The 16,980-nt window shown below is 38.5% G+C and overlaps 1 protein-coding gene across 1 annotated transcript in view; it reads right to left on the bottom strand.

The window, feature by feature from the left end:
• The window catches only part of LOC124544980 (ubiquitin fusion degradation protein 1 homolog), a 65,799-nt gene extending 60,739 nt beyond the window's left edge, over positions 1 to 5,060 (bottom strand). Inside the window, exon 1 of the mRNA XM_047123729.1 lies at positions 4,906 to 5,060. Within this exon, the coding sequence (XP_046979685.1) occupies positions 4,906 to 4,908 (3 nt within the window). The 5' untranslated portion in view covers positions 4,909 to 5,060. The remainder of the gene's footprint in view (positions 1 to 4,905) is intronic.
• Between the last annotated feature and the right edge of the window lie 11,920 nt (positions 5,061 to 16,980).

Here is a 16,980-nt window from a genome sequence, read left to right as displayed (position 1 = left end):
ACCGACTAACCACATAAACAAGCTAACAGAAGAACTGTGGTCAAACAGATGTTACAGTTTCATATCGAAAGAGTAGCTGACCTGTAAGGACACCGCTTGTGTGCCAAAACGGTACTTACAGACATGAGACTTTAAACATGCTAATTATGATGCTAAAAAATGTTTCATTAGGCACTGTACATATTTAAATATAATTTTAAATTATTGCACCAGTGAAGATGGACACAATGCCCATTATCTGACCAGCAGCTGATGTCAACATTTTTGTCATTATGAGTTTCCTGACATTAAAGTAAAAAGTCAGAGCTGTGATGTTGTTGAAACTTGCAGGAACTGAAATGGAAACTGCACAGAGTCAAGACACAGAACAAATTGTTAATTGCACAAATTAACAGCTTTACAAAATTTTAGTGGGATATGACAACAGTAAGTAGCTTACCCATGATAGAAAAGAATGGAAAACTATAAAAATTTTAGAATTCCATGACCCACATTCTCTTATTCCTAAAATTCGAACGAAAGCATGACACATACAAATAATGTGCCCTCAGTAACACTGTCAACAGTGAGTATAAAATCTTGCAAGATCTTGCTACATCTGGGTGAAAAATGTAAAAGAAGGAATGTTAGGCATCAATGTCCCATCTACATTTCATTAGAGATGTAGGTATAGCCTCCACAGTCCAGACATTGGGTCGACCGAAGCGTCCGATCCCACCCCTCGGCTTTGACCCGTGATGTAAGGCTGTTGTGGTGTGTGACGTCACAACGACGCGGAATTTAGTTTGTGAGAGTGGCATGTTTGTAGGTGTTGTTTTGATGTGATCGGTGGTGCTCTCTGGTGGTGTGTTTATGTGTTGTATGTTAGGTGATGTTTATGGTTTAGTTTGCATGTGTGGCATGTTTATAGGTGGCATATTGTTGCGGTCGGTGGTTCTCTCTGGTGGTGTGTTTATGGGTAACATGTTACGTGGCGTATGGGGTTCATTTGCATGGTAGCATTGCGTGCGTGTGGTATCGGTAGTGGCTGTGCTTTCAGCAGAATATTTTTCAGTGAGTTAACGATTTTGGTTTTATGTCAACATTACTGTAGTTTTTTCTGTTCGCTGTGTGTGAATTTTGGTAAAGTGCTTTGTTTATGTCTTTGGTAGGTATGGATATGAGTGGCAAGGTCAACAGTTTTCGGTTGTTGGCAATGATGGGGGACAGTGCGTTGTCTCTAATAAAATTTCTTCAACTACTTAGATTTTTGGATGAAGTCGTGAAGTTTTCAGTGTGTCGTGAAAAAATAAAGCTTACTAAAGTTCCGGCGTCTCGGACCAGGGATGGCTATATGTGGAAATGTCATACGGATAAAAGGTCAAGGGAAGTGTTCAATTCCAATTTTGTTGTGTTTTTTCAGGTAGTGATGATTGTGGACATGGTTGTAGTTTTGGGTTTTATGATTTGGTATGGGTAGTTTCTGTTGACCTATATAGGACAAGGGAAGTGTTCGATTCCAATGTGCCGTCGTGGCTGTTCCAGTACTGGGGAGTTGCCGTTGAGCTATATAGGTCAAAGAAAGTGCTCAATTTCAATTTGTGGCATCAGGAGCTGATGTTGAGCTATATACGTCAAAGGAAGTGTTCAATTCAAATTTGTGGGTTCGGGAGCTGCTGTTGAGGTATATAAATCAAGGGAAGTGTCCAATTCCAGAGGATACTGTGTTTAGTGGAATTTGGGGAGTTTTGTGTTGTCAGTTTTTTTCGTCATTTTGTGTTGTTTCGTACTGTGGTGTGTGCCTAAATTTGTTTATATTTACTTTGTCTCCACCCAAAAACCCCCAATTTCCCACGCATGTCCCGATAGTTTCAATAAGTTTTTTGTGGAACGTGTGTGTGTGGGTTTTTCAATGTATTTTCATGTTTGTGGTCTTGTTTACGTAATGATGTCATAGGCGCCATATTGGAGTCGTAGTGTACGGTCGTTTCCGCCATATTTGTGATGTCATGGGTCAAAGCAGACGGGTGGAATTGGTCGCTTCTGTATGTCAACAGAGGTGTCCAATCCCACTCGTTGGATTTGCCCCGTGACGTAAGGGTGTTGTGTTGTGTGACACCATGACAACACGTAGTTTAGTTTATGAGTGTGTTGTGTTTGTAGATGTCGTCTTGTTGCGGTTGGTGGTGTCTTCTGGTAGTGTGTGTACGGTCCGCGTGTCACGTGGTATATTAGATTCTTTGGGTGTCTGTGCTTGAAGTGTGCATTTATTGGTCGTGAGTGTAATAGAAGAACAGAAATTAGTTTCAGTGAGTTAAGAATTAAGTTTCTGTTGTGTTTATGTTGCTGCAGTGTCGTTTGATGTTATCGGTTTGCTGTTTGTAGCATGGTATGTCATTTAATTCTATTTGTGGCTTCTTTTGTTGTATATGGATATGACATCTAAGTTTAATAGTGCAAGTCTGCAGGCTGAAATGGGGGATGACATGTTCGTCATTAAGTTTCTGCAACTTTTTGGGCTTGTGACGGAGATAGTGAAATGTGTCATATGCAAGCAGAATATGGGAGTTGAGGGTTAGTGTGTAGTGATGGAACTTTTTAATGGTAAGTAGTCCTTTCCTTGGGTCTATTGTTCGTGTGTTATGATGTCCGATGGGGTTTTTATGTGTTGTTGGGTCAGTGTTATTTACTGCATGTGTTGGTGGTTGATGTTGGTATCGGCATGGATGTTCGTGCAACCTAAACAGACTCAGAAGCTGTATATGTCATGGGAAGCGACCGATTCAAATTTGTTGTCATAGCTATGTGTGTTTTGGTACCGTGAGCTGCTGTTGACCTATATAGGTCAAGGGAAGTGTCCAATTCCAATTTTTGTTGTTTTAGGTGTTGCTTTTGTGGTATTGATAGTCGTGGTGTGATTATAATTGTTGGTTTTTATTTTTCAGTATCGCAATTGCGGTTGAGCTATATAGGAGAAGGGAAGCGACTGATTCCTGTCGATACTGTGGAATTTTGTGGTTTTTATGTCATCATTTCGTGTGATTTGGGATCATGGTGCGTATGCGTGTGTGTTTATGTTTAGTTTGTCCCGAGCCAAAAAACCCCAATTTGCCACACTAGTCCCATTACTTTGATTATATTTCTGGAGAGAGATGTGTCTGTTGGTTTTATATGCATTTTCATGTTTGTTGTCATGTTTATGTAATGACGTCATAGGTGCCATATTGGAGATGTTGAGAATGGTCATTTCCACTGTATTGGTGACGCCATGGGTCAAAGCAGACGGGTGGAATCGGATGCTTCTGTAATCCCTTGGCCCCTGATATTTCTTTTTGAAGTGACTTCAGTTATTATTTGCAGAAAATGTTTAGGCATGGTTGGAGTGTGATTATGTAGCACTCCTGTTCCTTCCATTCCATAACCACTGTCACTAAGCCCTGACCTTTTACCAATATATTTAATGACAGTACTTATTTAATGATAATGATGAACGTAGATGCGATGAAATATAACCTAACACACTGGAGAAAGTGGTATGTTAATCCCTATACCTTTCTAACCGCCAAAGAATAGTCGTGACCTTAGGCAAGCATCTTGTTCTCTTAGTATGAAGTGTAAGGTTTTGGGGTGCATACTGTGCTGGGAACTACTTGTGTTCTTTTGCAGATGTTGTGAGAGCAAGAGTGAGTGGACACAGCGTATCAGCAAGGTAGGGCATAGGCATCTGTATTCCTGTGCTTGGAGACATTGGTGGGTTGGGGCAGTTATTCCATGACAACGCTGCTCCACTCTTAAGTGATTTACTGTGGACCAAGGAGCTTCGCCAGGCATGGCAATTGCCATGATATCACTTGTAAAAACAAAGCTGGTGTTGACAAGAAGAGCACAAACGACAAAGACGAACATGAAGTGTGAGCTGTAGTCATTATAACATATAATGTATGTATGGTAACGGAGGCATAATATACAAATGATTAAAAAGAAGTATTGATATTATTCCCAACTGGTACGAACATCATATTTTCGAAGCAGTAGCCTCTTGCCTCAAGATATGGCGATGCAGTTACTTCATGAGCTGATTTGAAGACAAAAAATTAATATAAATCAGTAAGCTGACCACAAAAACTTCCTGCAGACCATCTACTTACAACAGCTGTACAAAATCCAGTGTGTTACACTCCAAATCAGACTATTTTGACTGTGACCGCGACTCCTAAAAAGTGTTTCAGTCTGAGTTCGCACATTTTGAAGAAATTACAAAATACATAGTTGTCATAGTATTTCTGACCTAAATAACACTCATCAAGGGTGAGAAATAAACATATAACAAAATATATCAATCATCATCTGAGAATGTTTCATGCAACATACAATTAAGAAGAAGAATTGTACAACAAATGTCTGCCAGCGTAACAGCAAAAATCTTTCCACAAAAAGACAGTTCATTTAAAAATATGCAAGTGTGTACAATGTGCTGTTATGTGTAGTAGTTAGCTTTACATGAATATTCTGGATAATGGTACTATCGTTTTATGAAAGTCGGAAAGTATACACTATGGTGTGGAAAAGAAACTCGTTACAATCCAGAATGGGGTGTGAATAAAGTGTCGCTTTCATATCACTTATAAATATATAGGAGCTAGAAACTTAATACAACATAGAGATTATCATACAAAATCCTAGAATTACACAATAAATGAGTTATCAGACATGCAGGTATTAAACAGCTGCACGAGCTAAACTGCAATTAGTAATCTGCAAATTCTCATTGATAATTAAAAAGCAATACAGAAAATGATATCTACGAAAGGAAATCATTTACAATGACTCTTCTAACTCGTTAACTCAAAAAGGTTCAATACAGTACAAAATATCTCTGGCAATATGTTCCAACTGCAAGTGGAAGTGGAAGGACAATGTACTAACCATTCTGGTGTGTTATTAATCCAGGAACTTCACAAAATTTTATTGTATCCGCACTACCTCAACTGTAAACAAATCGTACGCACCACACTAATAACAAAGAGCTGTCTGCAACTCATGCATCACTCAAAGATGTTAAACGATACAGACGCCAAACCATACACCAAAGAATTACTGTACCCGCGGTACTTCAGATCCATGCCAAAGCCGAATTTCAGCTGTGCCAGTTCATTTTTCATCGGAAATAATCAATACGCACCAACTCATTGACGCGTTATTGAAGGATAACAAAAACTCTTCACATTGCGAACAATCTAACTTTGCAGTAACATGTAATATGTCTTCGACTAAGCCGAGTACACACACGCACGAAAAGTGTCGCCAAAGTTAGTGTCATACTGAAGCTGCAAAGCAGTTGCTTGTGAAAACTTAGTTTCAACTGGCAAAACTTCAGAGAGGCAACTTTTGTCATGCCACAAAAAGTTCAACGTGGTTGTACTTTGTTGCGTCACTTCCCTTTCACCACTGGTCCCTGGTGGCAGTATTCTGTCCCAGTTATCATGGATTAATTGCTGCTGTACTACATTCGATTTCAGTGTGTTTTCATTTTATTACTGCAGAAAGTGAAAACAGTGGTTGGCAGGTACACTTTCACAACTTCTGGAACTACAAGAACAGCAACCTATGCTTGAATTTCTGCAGCAGTGTGTGTGTGTGTGTGTGTGTGTGTGTGTCCCACAATCTTAAAATATTTTCGGGAGAATGAATAAATAAATAAACTTAATACATATAAACGAAAAGCGAATCGTATCAACTTCGTGATTTGTGGAACCAAGCATTGTATAAATTGTGGGTTATATGAAAAAAATAGTTCCCAAGTTTGATGTAGCAGCTGCCCAAAATGTCTGTATCAATGGTATACAATGACATTCTAAAATGTTGCAGATGGTATGTGTATGAAGCTGTTGTTTAGTTTGCCATTGCAGACAGCATTTTCGTCTCCGGTTGTTATTTCTGCTGTGAAGATAGATTCACCCTTGTCGGAACGTCATCCTCACGTTTTTGAGCGTTGCCAGTCAGAGGGATTCCTGAGCATTCACACTACACGGCATGCCAACTTCGAAAGAACGTCGTGACGTTACAGGTGCTTCATAAAATACTCAACCGAGTCGCTATTTCGTAGTTCGTGGCAAATAGTCATAAAATGCCAAAAGTTAGTTTAAAGCAGCTTGCAGTGAATGCTGTTGCACTTGATGGCGAGGAAGAGGAACAGTGAGCAAAAAGAGTCTGTGTCAGAATAAAAAAAATTAAGAAATCGAGACTGTGGAGAGCTCCACACTCTTTACAAGAAGATGGAAGATGAGGAGTAATTGTTCTATAAATATTTCAGAATATCTAAACAACAGTTACTTTACCTGTTAAGGACGATACAAATAAAAATTAGGAAGAGAAATTAAAGATTTTGGCGTTCAATATCACCACAGCAGAAGCTCATGGTTTCCCTAAGGTATGTTACATGGGCGGATTTGCTGAGCTGAACAATGCAAATATGGAGGTGATACTTGCCGGTAGCAACAGAGAAATATCACGTGACTCCGTCAATAATCCATCGAAACATTCTTCCCAAGAAACCAGAGGTATAAAACTGAAACCAAAGATTTGCATGTCATTTTTTTTCATTGATAACAAGTCAAAACATTTGAGCTTTGCAGTCTTGTTGATTCTGAGTGTCCTTTCCAGCTTCTTTAGCTTTTTCTATTTCTTTGTTCCTCTGGCCTCCTTTGTCATGCTTTCAGCAGCTTTCTCCGTTTCAGTGACATATTGCCTATCCTTCATAGAGCTCATTTCTCACTTTGCCCCTGTTTTGATGTCCAGCTTGCTCTTAGTAATTAATCTGCTTGTTACACCATCGTCAAAATATATTATGGCGTCCATTACACCAATGTAAATAGCTGACGTGCCAAACAAAACAATTTTTGGCAGGTTTTTCCCAAATGTGATTACCGAATCTTTCATTTAGATTCCGTAATTTGGGTTGTAAACATTTTTCTGGGAGTTTAATATCTGAAAGAACTCTACATATTTGCTTTAGTTCTACCATAATAATTCCTGGTATAGGGAGTGCATGTGTATATTTTTCTCTATTTGCTTCACACCTGTTATACTTGTGTAGTGTTTTCGTTTGGGTGGAGGACATGTTGTGGATGCTTATCAGTGGATATTCTGTGAAACAGAGTTCGCCAAATTGTTTTTCTCAGCTCACTGGCATTATCACTGTTTCTCCTTATCCCTAGACCATAAGATCCTGTGAGGGTTTCTATTCTGATCTGGTGAGTCTGCCTTGCAACCAACTGCTTTGCTACCAGAGAGCTGTTTTTCCTGTCGTGTTCTCGAAGAGTCTCTCAACCCTTGACCCATTCTCATCAGCACATGCCCTATAAATTCTATTTTTCAAATTTGAGGTTCACCATATGGTTTAGCAGCCGCAACGCTATTGAAGTGTTTAGAGTCACCATCAGCAAGGAGTTGAATGTATTGCACACCGCGTCTAGCAGTTGTCCTACTGAAATCAGAGACTGCTCCCTTTCTTTCCATACCACCACTGCAACCCTCAAAGTTTTTGTCACATTTGTGGTCATTTAGCTTATTGCCTCTACCATGGCAGTTGTTTGTTAGATATTCATAGCACCTTGCTTATATCTACAGATGTAACTGTGACAACTCCATTGTGTGATGTATAGACTCTCTTCTTTCAGAAACCGTCCAATGCAGCAAAAATATCGGTAGATTAACAAATATCTATTTATTTGTCTGCCCTCTCCATAAATGCTTCACTGGCTTCTGTTAAGGTACAACGCAAAAGTTTACAATATCTCTGAAATTTGACAGTTTGCCATGGGAGGTCCATCATAGCACAGAATACCCGGGCTACTTTTCTTTCCTTCACAGTATACCTCAGGTCATAAGCAAGGCGAATGTTTACTTCACTATAATTTGTGCATTTTACAGGAGATCTCGTTGTACATTTCATAACTTTACACATTTGTGTTCCATTACAATTTTGTTTGACATGCCTCTTCTCTTACTTATGTCTTCTCTAAATGTAAGGGATGTTTCACTATTATAGCATTTACGTTTAGCAACAGACAAAAGCAATTCTGAAAACTTGCAACTACTAATTAAAATGAATCTGTTATTTTCAATATTTGCAACACCAACATTTAGTTCATTTTCGGTAAGATATTTCAACTTTTTTTGAAGCACTGCCTGGCGAAATTTTAGGCCTAACTTCATTTTGTACTTATAACAATTTCTTCATTTTTACCATTTTCAACAACATGCTAGCTTTTATTACCGTAAAATTTACGACTGCAATTAAATTTCCTCGTTTTTGGCATTTTTATGATGCAAAATGGTAGAAATACGCACTTGCAGTGGGAGGTTTACAACAAAAACGCAAGCAGAAAACGTAAGTAAACTCAAGTAATCTACCCGTATCGACAGAAAGGTCGATTACAATAAATCTCTGCTCACTGTGCGCTTAGACCAATAAATTCGTAGTGTATGTATATTTTGAGGCAAAAAAGAAAGAAAAAATTATCTTTGGGTTTCAAAAAGGGCTGTAGTGTATTATCTGCTATGACCAGTAGAGATTACGAATAGGGTAAACAACGAGATTTGTCCAAAAATCTTAACACTCTGGCGACTGTCGCCAATGTTGCACAAGTTATACAGGAAGAGGTCATGAAAATGGATACCCAAGACACAGTATCGTCTCGAGAAAGACAAGCAGAGGTGGAAACAAGACGCCAGAGAAGCGAACGATATCAGTTGCTGCACACAGCTCAGGCAAGACACCCTATTCTACAATAAATACTCTAAATGGGTCAAATTTCAAGAGTTGACAGACAACTTGGAGATGGATTTTGTGGCAAAAAAAAGTACAACACGTAAAAGAACTCGGGAAAACGGCAAGAGACAAACACACGAAAGCTTGGGCAACCAACAGGTGTGAACTGGGAGGAAGCCAACAGAGCGATCACGCAGAACGGATCACAGATAACTCTGACAGAAAGACAAATGCGTCAGAACAGATATAGGAAGACAGATTTGGGTCCTTCGAAAGTTTCCACAGAAATATTGGCAGACATCATCCAATGGCTGTTGGTTAAAAAATTTACACAAGAGTACTGATTATGAAATCTGATATCGTTAACGTCTCTGCTACTGGTAAAAACAATGTAAGAATAAAACTTATAAAAAGTGAATCAGCCAACCAGTCAGTAGAGGAAAAGGTTTTCACAGAAAATAAATGGGACTGGTGCCTTTCCATTCATATGGCAAACAAACAAGGTGTAATCAGGGATGTTGACCTCTCAATTAGTGAAGAGGAGATACTGAAAATTATTATTAGTGAATTTGAAGTTATAAAGATACGAAGATTTTCAAAATGTGTAACGGAAAATGGAACTGATTTGTGTATTAACATTTGATGCACAGGCTCTACCAGCATTCTCATATATTTGTTGGACAAGGTGTACTGTAGAACTGTATGTGCCTGCACTAAGACAATGGTGCAAATTTCTACATTATGGCGTCACCAGCAATCACTACAGAGGACAGACGTGATGTGAAAGTTGCAGTCGACAACACATGGCACAGACTTGTCCATCTTCATCCATAGTATGTATTTAATGCCAAAAAACTTACCTAGCAACAGACAGAGTATGCCATAAACATACAGCAAGGAAATGAATACAAGAAGTAGCTACCTATAACAACATATCTTATAATTAAGTAAGTATAATGGTAAACTCATGTAACTATGCCTCTGCTGTATACAATGTAATAGATCAGAATCTTCCAAATAGCATACCTGGAATACAGTGCGAATAACACTGCAGAAGGTCCTCCACTGAATAGAATGGGTAGCATGCCTCCAAAAACGAACGTACGTCAACAATCGGCGATGAGAGCAAACTATTACATTCCTCGACGCAACATGAAAATAAACATGAGCTCTCCACAAAGTGGTAACACCAGCAACTGTATCATTCAGCTCACTTACCTTCTCAGCGACCAATAAACCCAATAACTTCAAATCTGTACATGCCTACACCTCACAAAGTAAACATAAACTGCAGATGAGCATAGATCATCAGATGGTATCCTCAGTGTTATATTGACTGTAATCAAATAAATAAAATCAACAAGAGGTGAAAATACAAAACTTCAAGAAATCAGGAAAACTATCAAAAACGTTATAAAACAAGATAAGGCTTAAAATTTTATGCTGGAATGCACGATCAGTAGTATCCAACAATGAAAGTTTGCTACATGAATTACACAATAATGAAGTATATAACGCAGCATATCAGAAATGTGGTTTAAGCCTAATCACATATGTTCCCAGCATATGATGTTATATGGAAGAACAGAATGGATGGATGGGGAGGTGTAGCATTTCTTGTCTGGAAGAATCTTTATTACACAATTTCACCTATACACATATAACCTGACGATAAGCTCCAAGCGGAAGCAGTGAGAATTCATTCACATATGCACAGTTTCTTGTTAATCTCTGGTTACTGCCCGCTCAGAACTAGAATCCACGACAGAACATGAAGAAATGTCTTCACCTAGACACAGCCATTATACCTGGTGTGTGGTGATTTTAATGTACATAGTGTTGTGTGGGAATGTGGAGATACAAATGGATGTGGAAGATGTCTGGAAGAGATAGCAGAAGACAGGTTAGTACTACTTAATGATGGAACACCAACCAGGGAATCTAATCTGGATAGACGACAGGCAGCGGTAGATCTAACCATATGTCCACCAGAATTAGCTACCATAGCTCAGTGGTTAGTTCAGAGTGATACATTGTGCTCAAATCACCTCCTAATAGAAATTAAACTAGGAATAACTCATGTGATACACAATGAAGTAGAGATAACTGGAAAATGGAGAATAAAAGAAGCACAATGGGAAGAATATATGACATGGAATCAGTACCAAATTTCTGAGCAAAATATACATCACAATGTAGAGGACGATTACAAAACATTTATTGAACTCATAACAAAGCAGCTGTGGAAACAATTCCATTGAAATAAATATCGAAGACCAACCAAAAATTCAACTATTTAGTGGGATGCAGTATGTTTAAGAGCAGATGCAGTGAGAAAACTCTCATCGATAAATACTTACAATATAAGAAAATAGATTTTTAAGAAAAAGAAGAGAGAGAGCTGGTTAGCATTTTGTAATAAAGTAATTTTAATTAACAAAAATATATATCACAGTTATATGGAGATGTATTAAGGCTGTTTGACATAGAGACCAAGGAATTACCAATGTCAAAAGGATGAATGAATCACCCACAGACACATTCACAAATAAATTAGCATGCCCATCTGTACCTCCAGAACCTCTGAGTGCCCCAGAAGAAGTATCACATCATTTTTCTATGTTCACGATTTACAAAGAAAGAATTATCGATCGTCCTAACCTGTTCAAAGAATACCACACCAGGAATGGACAATATTTATTATGGAATTCTACAGAATTTATCTGAATCTGCAAAGGAAAACTATTGGAAATTTACAATTGTCTAGAGTGGTGGTTCGAAAGTAAACATTTTACCAGACTATCAAAACAGCTTTCAGAAACATTACTCTATGTTAGATAATTTGCTGCAACTCACTTTTGACATACAAAGAGCATTTGACAAAACAGAGTATGTTATATGCATGTTGGTGGATACTGAAGGGGCACATGATAATATTGCCCTTATTATAGCAACAAATGTTAGAAATGGGATTGCCCTACAATTTAGTTTATGGGATAGGCAAATTTTTCGTCAGAAGGATTGTCCTCCTACGTTTAAAAAATAAAACTGTAGGCCCAAGGTATGCCACTCTTAGCTGTCCTCAGGGATCGATATTGAGCGCTATTCTCTTTAATGTTTATACAGCAGACTTGAGAACTAGGCTATCAGGAGCTACACAAATACTTCAGTATGCTGACGCTATCGGAATATATACTTCTGATACCAGCCTTGAAGGAACTATGGGAGTAAACTGAATGCAGCAACAGCCCAGTTAGAAGCCTGGTTGACACTTAAAGGTTTTCAAGTCTCAGCTGTTAAGATAACTATTGTTAATTTTGGCAGCCAAAAGATTCCACAAAGATTAACACACGTGAAATTAAATAACCAGATTTTCTCAGTCAAGAGTCAAAGTCAGTTTCTAGGAATGGAGTCACGTCTCTCACAGGCAACACATATAGCGTATCTCACAGAGAAGATCCAACATTGTCTCAACAGGTCACGCCTGGTCACAAGAGCATGGTGGTATAGAGATCATAGTGTACTGCTGGTAATGCACTGGAATCTCATAAGATCTAAAATCGACTGTGGAAACATGTTCTTCTGCAGAAGCAACAGGAAGTCAGTTTGAAAACTAGCAAAACTCTAGTTCAGCTCCATCAGAACTTGCCTAGGAGGTACGTTCTCCACGCTGATAAAAGTGTCTTCAGCTAAAGCTGAAGAAATGCCCAATGCCCAATGATGTAAATTAATGATGGCTATCCCCTTCTAAAAAATACTTGCTGTAATTGACCACCCATTAAACAGAAACTTAACAGATGGTTTCAAGGATGCATGAACAGACAGGGAATAAACACTGCCCTAAAATAAGAACTCTGCACAAGCTTCATACAATCTAAAGGTCATTTCACCTAATCTCCAAAAAACGCCAACATATCTTATTTCAGAATATGGTATAACGAAATAACTTCACTCGGTAGTTGATGCCTTCAACTTTCCAATAACAACAAATAATGATACAGAACAATTAGTAAAAACTTGTATTGCTGATAATTTACTGCAATATCTCCAGATTTGTATTGATGGCTACAAAGCCTCATCTAAAGGTAGAGTGGATTGCGCTTTTCTATGCCCAAACGCAAATTACAAGAAACTGATATCAGTTCCCAGTGAAACTTCTAGCTTTTTAACAGAAGCTATACCTATACTCACAGCAGTTATTCACAGAGCCTCACAATATGGCGCATTCTGATTTTAACAGATTGCAGAAGCTTTTACCAAGACTTGCAGACACCTGCCATTCTCAAAAATATGATCCACTGGTAATAGACATAATGAAAGCTGCCAAAGAAAACGAATATGTGGGGAAGAAGATTTAAATTTATGTGAATCAAACGACACACCAATATTAAATATAATGAAATGGTCGATGACTTTATGAAAACCGCTGCTCAACATGGTACTTTTATAAATATGTTATTACCATCATCAGACATGAAGAATACTTTATGTATGTAGAAGAACAAGGAGACAACAGAACAACGAATATCAAACCTAATTGCGAATTAAAGATGAATATTATGCTCAAATGCCGCCAAACATTCCTTCAAAGTCCTGGGTCTACACAGTTAAGGCGAACAAAAAGTTTGTAAACTCCATAACCCAAATGATTTTTAATCATGAACCTCTCCCAAGCCATCTTCACCAATTCACTTCCGAGGCAATCCTTATTATGAATGTGATGTAATAACAGTAGGGAATACCAATCACATCGTTTTAGAATGTACTCTATATGAAAACCAGCAAATCGAATTTGTTCAACTGTTAATAGATTACCAACTTCCATACCAACTCTCCTGCATCAAAATAATATATTAATTCTAAAATTAATAATAAAATTTTCAGATAAATGTAACCTTACTTTGTAAAATCCCAAAACATTGAAAGGTGGCTGTATGGCCCTCAGGCCAAAAGTAGAATAAATAAATTAATTAATTAATGTGCACTTATTTCTTTGACCATAAATACATGTCATTCCAGAGCTAAGTCTTGACAGCAGAATCAGCCAATAAGAAAGGCGTTACCATAAATCAATGAAAACGTTTGGCGCGAATCGAATAAAAAATAATTTTAGACTTTTACAAAAACATTTGTGACAGTAAATGACCGAGGGAAAAAAGAAATATTCGTCACGAGACGTCTTGGAGTTGCAAGAGCCATAACTCGGGCTACTTCGGCAACCCGTGAAACTTCGTGTGCTGTCTTCTTTTATCCCCACAAAGTCATGATTCTCCGAGACACTCATTGTTTCGTTTTTGTTTGTTGATGTTGTAATGTGGAATCCATTAAATTTGTGGATATGAAGTAATTATCTGGTGAAAGCTGATGTCTCCAGCAGCGTAAACATTGTGCATCAATGAAAAACGAAATGAGTATTCATGCTCCTAAATAAACAAGATTCGTCATCAAAATTGATATTTTATCCATGTAGCTTAGTTTCATTTTGTACTGAGGAAGTCAGGGATGTAGAGATGTTGCAGTGTAGCGTTTTTTGCTTTATTTTCTTTTTTTGATTTTTACATATCTTGTTTTGGAATTTTTGAATTTATGCCCTCTGAATGGCCTTGATGGGGTAATGCTCGTTTCACATTGCTTCCCACAAAGTGACTTCATTTTGACGTCATGTGCAATATCGATGACAGCAAGATCGGCTATCGACTTGGTGAGAGGAGAGAATATGAATTTTATTACTCCTCAAGTCACTCACTGCTCTTAGTCGCAGTATATAAAGCTGTACTCGAAAATTGCCACATATTCGAAAATAAAGAGTCAAATATGAATTTTATTGCTGCTCGTTTTAGTCGCAGCAATTAAAACTGTACTCTTAGGGTGGCGCCTAGCCACACCCTCTGAAAACATGTGCGAAGAAACAGCGAAATATTTGTGACAAGGGAGAATATGAATTTTAATACTCCTCACTTCACACACAACAATTTAAACTGTCCTGATAGGTTTCTGCCTACTCACACATTTTAAAGGTGTCACATATTTGGAAATAGAGAGTCAAATATTTGTAAGAAGAAATAATATGAATTTTCTTGTTGTTCGTTTCAGTTGCAGCAATTTGAGCTGTCCTCTTAGGTCCCTGGCTAACCACATACTTGGAAATTGCTAAATATTTGTTTCATTCTCCTTTCTCAGATCAGACTGAATGTAAATATCAGCCCAGTATTGCAGAACATACTTGTATTACATTCATAAGAAAATAACCGAATGTGTTAATAACGCTAACATGAAAAAAATGCATGTAATGGGATGTGAGCCAACAACTTTCGACTCCAGAAACGAGGACATTATTCCTTACTAGGTGTTTAACTCCAGTCTTCGTTATCATATTCTATGTTGAAGGCGTGTATCGTTGATAGTAATGTGTTTGTGATAAATTTTCAATGCTCCGTTACAATGAAACGGCATACTGCAAATCATAAAACAAGTGTGTTTCATGCGGCTCTGTGAACTTTTCCGGCGTAATAATTGGGGGCATTCATGTCAGGTTTCCAGCCGAAACATATCGTCATCTGGACACAATATTTTGGCTGTCCGCCTCATAAGTGTGACGTCCTGCTCACCTGAAGATGGCGGCCAGGTGGACAGCCGAAATATTGTGTCCAGATGACGATATGTTCTGGCTGGAGACCTGACATAAATACAAATATGTTTCGTTCTTCATTTGTAAAGTATAGAGAAAATAACTCACTCCTAACAAAGCACTCTTCTATAAGGCATTAACCGTCGATAAATCATTATGTGACATTTTGTTATAGCAATAATTATGATAAATAATTCCAAGAATATCGCGTAATTTCCAAGAATGATTGCCTATCGAAGTCGCAGGGTCCAAACGACACATATCGAACGTGCGATTGTAAATCGATCATGCGAGTCTCGTGGCGGGCATTATGATCAATTATCTGTGATCGTCATTTTTATCTGTCTTCCGTCTTTCGTTTAGTTGCTCTAAATTGCATTCCTACACGAATTATTTGTCAGTTGTTTGGGAAACGCAGATTATTTCTGTCGATAGTGAGTCTGCTGTCTGGCATTCCTGGCGTTTCTTTGGCGGATTCTCTCACACGGAAAGATCTAATTCCATGCTTATCCAGCGTAGAAAAACAAGAAAACATTTGCTGAATGGACTGGTCTGCCCATTTGCTTGTCTCAATTCCTAAATACACTGAAGAGCCAAAGAAACTGATATAGGTATGCATGTTCAAATACAGATATATGTAAACAGGCAAAATATGGCAACGCGGTCAGCAACATCTATGTACGACAACAAGTGTCTGTCACAGTTGTTAGATTGGTTACTGCTGCTACAAAAGCAGGTTATCAAGATTTAAGTGAGTCTGAATGTGGTGTAATAGTCGGCGCATTAGCGATGAGACACAGTCTCCAAGGTAGTGACGAAGTGCGGTCTTTCTCATACGGCCATTTCACGAATGTGCCATGAAGATCAGAAATCCGGTAAAATATCAAATCTCACTGCATCCAGAAAAAGATCCTGCGAGAATGGGAACAATGATGACTGAAGAGAATCATTCAATGTGCAACCCTTCCACAAATTGCTGCAGATTTCAATGCTGGGCCATCAGTAAATGTCAGCGTGCAAACCATTCAATGAAACATCATCAATATGGGCTTTTGGAGCCAAAGTCCCATTCATGTACCCTTGATGACTGCACAACAGATAGCGTTACACTCTGCCTGGGCGTGTCAACACTGACATTGGACTGTTGATGGCTGGAAACATGTTTCCTGGTCAGAGGAGACTTGTTTCAAATTGTTTTGAGTGGACAGACGTGTGCAGATATGCAAACAACCTTATGAATCCATACTCTGCATGTCACCAGGAGACAGTTCAAGCTGACGGAGGCTATGTGATGGTGTGGGGCACGTGCAGTTAGACTGATATGGACTCCTGACTCATCTAGATATAAGTCTGACATGTGACATGTACATAATCATCCTGTCTGATTACCTGCAGCCATTCACGTCCATTGTGCATTCTGACGGACTTGGGCAATTCCAGCAGCACAATGTGACACCCTACACGTGCAGAATAGCTACAGAGTGGCTCCAGGAACACTCTTCTGAGTTTAAACAGTTCCACTGGCTTGTAAACTCCCCAGACATGAACGTTACTGAGCATATCTGGGATGCCTTGCAATGTGCTGTTGAGAAGAGATCTC

This window comes from Schistocerca americana, chromosome 8, assembly GCF_021461395.2.
Source record: "Schistocerca americana isolate TAMUIC-IGC-003095 chromosome 8, iqSchAmer2.1, whole genome shotgun sequence".
Taxonomy (NCBI): Eukaryota; Metazoa; Arthropoda; class Insecta; order Orthoptera; family Acrididae; genus Schistocerca; species Schistocerca americana.
This window is presented reverse-complemented; position numbering and strand designations above follow the sequence as displayed.